The 9,282-nt window shown below is 34.3% G+C and overlaps 1 protein-coding gene across 1 annotated transcript; it reads right to left on the reverse strand.

Annotated features, from left to right (window-relative positions):
• Positions 1-3,350: 3,350 nt before the first annotated feature.
• Positions 3,351-4,292, reverse strand: LOC122151874 (olfactory receptor 2AJ1-like). The gene has a single exon (XM_042783299.1). It carries the CDS (start codon positions 4,290-4,292, stop codon positions 3,351-3,353), a length of 942 nt encoding a protein of 313 aa, XP_042639233.1.
• Positions 4,293-9,282: the final 4,990 nt, after the last annotated feature.

Genomic DNA, 9,282 nt, shown 5'->3' on the forward strand with positions numbered 1-9,282 from the left:
GGAGCAACTGCAAGCCGCAACAGTACCACAGACAGACAAAGCATTGGTAGTTGGAAAATATGACCTTCATGATAAAAATGACACTGATCTCATGATTAAATTTTGCAAGCTGATGATTTATTCAATGCAAACAATACTTTACAACAACATAAATGGCAACTATACACATGGACCTCACTAGACAGAATACAAAGAAATAAAATGTACTACATTTGTGGAAAGAGATGATGTAGAAACTCAGTATTAGCAGTAACTCAAGTCTATGGGAGAACTGTGGAACAGACCATCAAATGCTCATATAAAAGCTTAAGTTGAAGCTGAAGAAATTAAAAGAAGTCCATGAGAGACAAAATATGACCTTGAATATATACCACCTGAATGTAGAGAGATCTGAAGAATATATTAGATGCTTTGAACAGTAATGATCGAAGGCCAGACAAGTCTTGGGATAATATCAAGTATATAATACATGAAGAAAGGAAAAGGTCATTAAAAAAACAGAAAAAGTTTACACAGGGTAGGACATTTACTTTGTTGGTTACTAGGAATGGGAGGGGAGGGAAGGGAAGGAATATGGATGGATACTTAAAAGACAGATTTGATATGGGTGAAGGGATTTAAAAATTAAGCAAAAAAGAGATTGAGTGAGTGAGTAAGCAAGAAAGAAAGGAAGAAACAGCCATTATTGGATAGTTTTTGAAGCTAGGTTATGCTACATAAGGGTTCATTATACTAGACTTTGTTTCTGCTTGAGATATTTTATAACAAAAAAGGGAGTATATATACAATTAAAAAAAATTTGAAGGAAAGAAAAGAAAAAAAATCCATATGACAACAAAATCTGAAATCTCTTCTTGAAGAGAGAGCAACTAAAATGAATTGAAGAAATGACGAAGCAAAAGAACAGAACGGAAGATTTCAAAGGGCAGCCACAGCAGACAAAGTAAAGTACTATAAGAAAATGTGCAATGAGTTGGAAAATTAAAGTGCAAGAATGTGTTTGGCATTTCTCAGAATCAAAGAAGTGATAAAAAAAAAATCAAGCCTCAAATTGTGATATTGGATTCTGTGGGCAAAATAATGAATGGCAGGAAACATCAAAAGAAGATGGAAGGAACACACAGACTTAGTGTACAAAAAAGAATTTGTAGATATTCAACTATTTCAGGAGGTAGCATATGATCAAGAACCAATGGTACTGAAGGAAGAAATACAAGCAGGATGGACAGAATTGCCAAGAAATAAGTCTCCAGGAATTGGTGGAATACCCACTGAGACGTTTCAACAAAGGGCTATAGTGCTGGAAGCACTCATATATGCCAAGAAATTTGGAAGACAGACAGATATCTGGCCAACCGACTGGAACAGTGTGTATGTGTGTGTTTATTTTAAAATTAGTCTAGAAATGCATGAGTTTATGAATTCTCACACTGAGATTTCCGTACTGCTCAGATCTGCTGTTCAAGTGGGGATTTACTTTTTCTTCCTAACAATTATAAAGTATTGACATTCAAACTTTCATTGTTCCTTGATTTCAAGCTAGTTCTTTGGATATACCAGATGTCATTGTGAGCTTTAGAAAGAGACTTTCAGATATACATAGAGTGGTTGATAAATCTGATAAAATTAGCATGTTCTTTGCATATAGACTTCTCCTGGAAATAACTTGTTATAATATTATGCTAAAACTATCTGCTTAATTTGTTAAAAAAAAAAAAAAAAAAACTTTCTCCACAAAGGCTAGGAGAGTGTTATACAGATAGAAGTAAATATTAAAATCTAACTTACTATACAAGGAATTCTTCTTAATATATAACACTTGTTTAGTATATGTCTACATCATAAACACTGATCAGTATAGTTATTGGACAACAAATGTAATTACATGTGCAAGGTTCTTAGTGTACAATATCAAATAAATATTCAAGTACATAACCATCTAGAGTATATTATGATGACAAATTCATCATAACTTACTGTTGCTGTTGTTATTTGCCATTGAGTTACACCTGACTCACAGCAACTCCTCCTTGGGTTTCTGAGGCAGTATCATATGGAAGTAGATTGCCCTATCTTCCTTGTGAGGAGTGGCTTACTAGCATTCATTATTTTTATTTTACCTTACTTTTAAGTTTCCTAGTGAGAAACACTGGGAGCTCTGGTAGCATAGTGCCTAAGGCACTTGACTGCTAACCAGAAGGCTGGTGGTTCAAACCCACCAGCCACTCCTCGGAAGGAAGGTTGGGCATTCCTCCTTCCGTAGTGATACTGCCTTGGAAACACAAGGAGGGGTCGCTATGAGTCAGGGCCAACTCGATGGAAAATAACAACAACAACAACAGTGAGAAACACAAAGAAATCTCTTCTCACTATACAAAATTTCATGTAACACCTTATTTCATGTTAAATATTTTTATAATTTATTTAATGTAAATTATTCTGTTAGCTTTATATAAAAAAGTTATCTTTTAAAAATATTTTATAGACTTTGAATAAACAAATTTATTTAAATAATTTCTTAATCCACATGCTTATTTTCTTCTTTGATATATTTTTTAGGATAAATTGCTAGAAGAATTTGTAAAATTTAAAAATATATGTATATTTGAAAGGAATATTTTTCAGAATATTGTTAAGATACTTTTCTTGTTACTGGCAAAGAGTGAGTAACTTAATTTTACCACAGTTAATGTGTGTGTGTATGTATGTGTGTGTGTGTGTATATATATATGCACAATTAGACTATATATATGTATATGTATATATATGTGTGTGTGTGTGTGTATACACACACACACACTCACACATATATGTATATGTATGTGTGTTTGTGTATTCTGTAAATGAAGTTGACAAAACAGAGCAGGCAATGAATAATGGATGTTCCAAGTAGAGTTTATGAATTTCTGATAACCAAATAACTACAAGGTTTTGGATATAGTTTTATTTAGTTTTATGAGAATACAAACTTGGATACGAGTTTCTTTAATAATGTATATTTGTGATTGCAGTTCAAAATATACTTATTACAAATTTTTAAATTTTCAATTGATGAGAATTGGAAACCTTGCATTACCTTTTAATTCCTTTAAATTCTTTTGCTGTTTATAATCAGTACCAGAGAGGGAACAATGCTTTACTACAGGCACATATTTGCAAGTCCAACAAATATCATAACTTTATTACTCAAGATTGTTGAAATATTCACTTTTTTCCACACATGGAGAAACAGATACTGCATTCAAGTTATCAGTAAAATTCTGGTTTTCTTCTCAGAGATACTAATAATGGATCTCCTGGAGATTCAAATATGGGAACTGAGAGAACCTACAACCAAGCATTTTTTACATTCATCTTTTCAGCAGAAAGTTAGTTAGAAGCACATTTTTCATTGCTGTAAGAACATCTTTATTTCTAAAGCTGTAGATGATAGGGTTGAGAGTAGGTGTGAGTATGGTATAAAATATTGCCAAGAACTTATCCTGACCTGGAGTGTGATGGGACTTGGGTCTCATGTATGTGAAAATAAAAGGTCCATAGTACATCATGATCACAATCATGTGGAATGAACAGGTAGAAAATGACTTTTTCCATGCTTCTGATGATTTCATCTGAAGGACAGTAAGGAGAACTTGGACATAAGAAGCAAAGATGATGGAAAAAGGGATAACGAGGAAGATGATGCCACTAACATACATACCTCTTTTGTAATGTGATGTGTCTACACAGGACAACTTCAACATGGCTGGGACTTCATAAAAAAAGTGATCTATGGCTCTTGAACCACAGAAAGGGAATTGGAGAGCATAAGCTGTGTGAACTGTGGAGTTGATTGTCCCCACAAGCCAGGATGCAAAGGCCATGAGAATGCTGACATGCTCATTCATAAGGATAGGGTAACGTAGTGGATTACAGATGGCTACATAACGATCATAGGACATTGCTGCCAGAAGAAGGCACTCACCACCCAAGAGGGTGAGGGACAGAAATACCTGGAAGCCACAACCTGCAAATGAAATTGTTCTACTGCCTGACAGAAAGTTAGCAATCATTTTCGGAACAATGTTGGAAATATGTAAGATATCCATGAAAGAAAGGTGACTCAGCAGGAAGTACATGGGAGTGTGGAGTCGTAAATTCTTATGAATAAGGAGGATCATGAGTGTATTTTCAGTTACTGTTATAATAAAAATGATACACAAAAAGGAGAAGAACACCAGACTTGTTTGGGAAGAAGAGAACAGTCCCAACAGAATAAAGTCTCTGCTGTTAGTCTGATTCTCAAATTCCATGATAAATTCCTTTATTTTTCTAAAAGAAAATAAACAAACAAATAACAAGAACTGAGTAGAAAAGAAAACAACAGAAATGACTGTCAATCCCAAACTTATTTACTTATTTCTACAAAAGATAATTTAGTGCTGTGTAGTTTATAATCAAAGTCAAAGAACTTTTTACCAGCTCTTAAAGTGAACGTGTTTTATGAGAACTTATTTGAATCAATGAATGATGTTGAAAATATTGAGTGGGATGTTGGCTCCAGGCAATCTGAAAATCCTATTTCCATATTATTTACTAGATACAGCTTTTGCTGAAATATCACCTTAGTAAGGCGTTCTATCCCTGAACACCCTGTTGAAACTAATCTGTTTTTCTTTAGTTTACAAATCACTTTTCACTTGCTTGCATATTAAGAAGTTAACTTATGAATTATATTGATTTTTTCCATTCTTTTCCACCATAATTTACACTTCATGATGGAAGATATTTTGTTATTTTTTCACTACTGTAACCCAAGTGTCTAAAAGACTGCTTAGAGGGGAGCAGTTGCCAGTATTATTTGTTGAGTAAGTAAATGAAATGAATGGATCATAGAGCTGATTTTATCCTCTATTTTTCATTTAGATAATGCCCATAGAAAATGAAATTTATTGATTATAAAACATTCCAAAAATAATGATCACTGAAATACTGTCACAAAATAAGCTCATCATGTACATTTCAAACCTAAAAACAAAAATGTTTTTCTTTTAAATACATATATTGAACAATCTATTTTTGTGCCAGCATTTTTGAATTCTATAAATTGAATCATAATTTCATAATTCTATATAAATGGGGAATCATAGGTTCTAGCTATAGTATTTGTTTAACTTGGATAAAAATAGTTACCTCAGGTTAGTTATGGCTCATGGTGACCTCATGGTGTCAGAGAACTGTTTGCCATAGGGTTTTCAATGGATGATTTTTAAGAAGTAGAATGTCAGAACTTCTATAAGACTTCAAGCCAAAAAACCCACTGCCCTTGATTTGATTCTGGCTCTTAGTGACCTCCATTGGCTTTCCAAGGCTGTCAATCTTTACAGAAGTAGATTGCCTTATCTTCCTCCCCCAGAGCACCTGGTGGGTTTGATCTGCCAATCTTCTGGTTAATGACTGAAATGCCTTATCCACTATGCCACCAGAGCTTCTTGATAAGTCTCTAGGTAGATTTAGTCTCCAACCTTTTGTTAAATATCTAAGTTTGATAAATATTTTACCACAAAGAGACTCCTTAATATACATCATCATTACTTAAATATTCATTTTATAATTATTTATGAATATTCTGTAGGTATGAAACATCCTTCAGAATAGATAGATAAATATATACATACATACATATACACATATATTTGTATATACAGGATGCAATTTATGAAAACAAGAATAGAGTTGTCTACCTTTCAATACATGATAAGATAATCCAACAAATAATTATATACATATATATGTATATATATGTGTGTGTGTGTGTGTGTGTGTGTGTATGTATGTGACTAACTCTGATATTCATAAGTTTAGATAAAGTCAACTTTGATTTTCACTTTGGAAAATGAGATTCAAATGTTGAAATCATGTCACTGATAATATATGAACAATTTTCTTGTGCAAATTATGCATTAAAAAATAACTCATTTAATCCTGTTTGTAATTTCTTGGAATGGTAACACTCCATATAATTTTAAGAATATCAGAAGATCAGCACATAAAGAAAGCTTTCAGATACCTAAATATAGTTCTGGCTGTTTTAACGTATTTGACCCTAAGTTCATTAAAATTTGAGAGATTCATATTTAATGGTGGTGGAGCCTACAACAATTCAGTTGATCATAAATAAATATATAATATTCATCACATTTGCAGTAAAAGACATTGAACTTTTTCTCATTTTCTGAAAACATATCTTCTTTGTAATTTTTCCTTTTCAATGAAAGATTTGCCTTATCATAGCCATTGTCATTCAAAAATGACGATTCCATGTTAGTGTCAAGAAATGAGGCTATACCATGAACTCATTATCTAGCAGGGAGCCTAACCCAAGGTTCAATCAAGATGTTGCTTTTGTTATTAGGTGCTGTCAAGTCAGCTTCGACTTACAATGACCCTATGTAAAAAAGAACTAACCACTGCCAGCTCCTACGCCATCCTCACAATCTTTGCTAGCTTTGAGCCCATTTTTTAAACCAGTGTGTCATTCCATCTCATTGAGGGTTTTCCTCTTCTTTCCTCACCCTCTGTTTTACAAGGTGTGGTATCCTCCTCGAGGGAATGGTCCCTTCTGACAACATGACCAAAGTTGGTGAGACATAGTCTGGCCATTCTCACTTCTGAGGAGCATTCCAGTTGCACTTCTTCAAGGACAGATTTGTTCATGCTTCTGGCAATCCATGGTATTTTCAGGGTTCTTCAGCAACACCACAATTCAAAGGCATTAACTCTTCTTCAGTCTTCATTATTCATTGTTCGGTTTTCACATGCATATCAGGCAATTGAAAATGCTATGGCTTGGGTCAGGCACACCTTAGTCTTCTATGCTCTTCAACACTATAAAGAGGTCTTTTGCCATGGATTTGCCCAGTTCAGTATGACATCTGATTTCCTGATTTCTGCTCCCATGGGTGTTGACTGTGGATCCAAATGAAATGAAATCCCTGATAACTTCAATATTTCACCATTTATCATGATGTTGCATAGTGCTCCAATTACGAGGATTTTCATTTTCTTTATTCAAAGTACTTCAAGTTATTTTCATTTTCAGCAAGCAAGAGTGTGTCTTCTGTATATCTAATTTTTTATGGTTCTTCCTCCAATCCTGATATCACCTACTTCATATAATGCAGTTTCTCAAATTATTTGCTCAGCGAACTGATCAAACAAGTGTGGTGAAAGGATACAACACTGACACACATCCTTTCTGATTTTAAAATATGCAGTATCCCCTTGTTATGTTCAAATGACAGCCTCTTGGACTATCTACAAGTTCCTCATAAGCACAATTGAATGTTCTGGAATTTCATTCTTCACAAAATTTTCCATAATTTGCTATGATCCACACAGGAAAATGCTTTTGCATACTCAATAAATCAAAGGTAGATATATTTCTGGTATCCTTTGCTTCCAGCTAAGATCTATCTGACATTAGGAATGATATCCTTCATTCCATGTCCTCATGGGAATCCAGGTTGCATTTCTGGAAGCTCTCTGTGAATATATTGCTGCAACCATTTTATTATTATTATTATTATTATTTTGAGCAAAATTTTATTTGCTTTTTATTTTAATTATATTGTTCTATAATTTACACATTCTATTTGATTACCTTTCTTTGGTATGGGCCCAAATATTGATCTCTTTCAGTAAGTTAACCAGGTAACTACTTCCAAATTTCTTGGTATAAACGAGTAAGCACCTTCAGTACTACATCCATCTGTTGAAACATCTCAATGGGTATTCCAACAATTATTGGAGCCTTATTACTCATCAATTCCTTCAGTAGAGCTTGGGCTACTTCCTTCAATACCATTGGTTATTGATCATATTCTACCTCCTGAAACAGTTGGTCGTTGACCAATTATTTTTGTTACAGTGACTGTATTCTTCCCCATCTTTTGCTGCTTCCTGCATCGTTTAATATATTCTACACAGAATCCTTCAATATTGCAACTCAAGGCTTGATTCTTTTTTCTTCCATTCTTTCAGCTTGAGAAATGCTGAGCATGTTCTTCCTTTTTGGTTTTCTAACTCCTCCTCATTGCACATTTCATTATAATATTTACTTTGTCTTCTCAAGCTATCCTTTGACATTTTATGTTCAGTTCTTTTATTTCAGCATTTCTTCCATTCACTTTAGCTGGAAGTCCATTCAAGTGCAAGTTTCAGAGTCTTGTCTGACATCAGTTTTCATCCTTTCTTGTATTTTTAATGACTTTGCTTTCTTAGTGTATAATGTTCTTGATGTGACATTGATTGCAATACCCACCACGTAATAGTACTCCTCCCACTTTCTCCTTGTGTTTACCATTTACATTGGCCTTTTTCTATTCCTTCCTGTCTTTTAAGCTTTATCCTTGAGCAATTGCTCCTCTTTTTATCACTTATAGTTGAATTTCAAAGAAGTTCTTCCATCCCTGGTGTTATTATTCACCTTATAACCCTGTCTATTATTTGGCTTAACACTGAGCCACAGGGATGGGTTCAATTCCAAGCTTGAAGAATGGCTAAGGATATTAATATAGGGGGCTTCACCAGTTTCTATCTAACTAATACACCTGGGGTTTTATAATTTTCAGTATAGTTCCACATTTTTCTTTCACTCTATCCAGGATCTACTATAAAGTGTGATTTCTCGACTACTACTTTGATTGTTGGGAGCTCTGGTAGCATAGTGGCTAAGACACTTGCCTGCTAACCAGACGGCTGGCAGTTCAAACCCACCAGCCACTCCTTGGAAGGAAGGTTGGGCAACCCTACCGACTCGATGGCACATAACAACAACAACAACACTTTGATTGTTGATTTTGGTTCCATGTAAACGGAAATTCTTAACAATAATATTTCTCCATTATGTTTTTGTGTATTGGTCCTATTGTGAGGGCTTTTGCTTTCTTTCTGTTGACTGTAAATAATACTGAAGTCTGAATTCATTGATCTACATCACTGAGTCCTTCAAGTCCTTTTCACTTTCAACAAGCAAGGTTTTGTGATATGCTCATTGCAAGTTGTTAATGAGTTTCCTCCAAACCTGATGCTTTTTTCTTCTTCATTTAGGCCAATTTCTAGGATTATGTGCTCACTATAGAGATTCAATGAGTATGGTGAATGATACATTCTGAGACACATCTTTTCTGATTTTAAACAGTCTCTGGTACATAGTGCCTAAGGCACTTGACTGCTAACCAGAAGGCTGGCGGTTCAAACCCACCAGCCACTCCTTGGAAGGAAGGTTGGGCAATCCTACTT

This window comes from Orycteropus afer, unplaced genomic scaffold (genome assembly GCF_000298275.1).
Source record: "Orycteropus afer afer isolate SDZICR_OR568_19922 unplaced genomic scaffold, OryAfe1.0 scaffold00840, whole genome shotgun sequence".
Classification (NCBI taxonomy): domain Eukaryota; kingdom Metazoa; phylum Chordata; class Mammalia; order Tubulidentata; family Orycteropodidae; genus Orycteropus; species Orycteropus afer.

Excerpts from the sequence above, each read along its gene's own strand:
- LOC122151874 (XM_042783299.1), bottom strand. The coding sequence starts at position 4,292 with ATGGAATTTGAGAATCAGACTAACAGCAGAGACTTTATTCTGTTGGGA.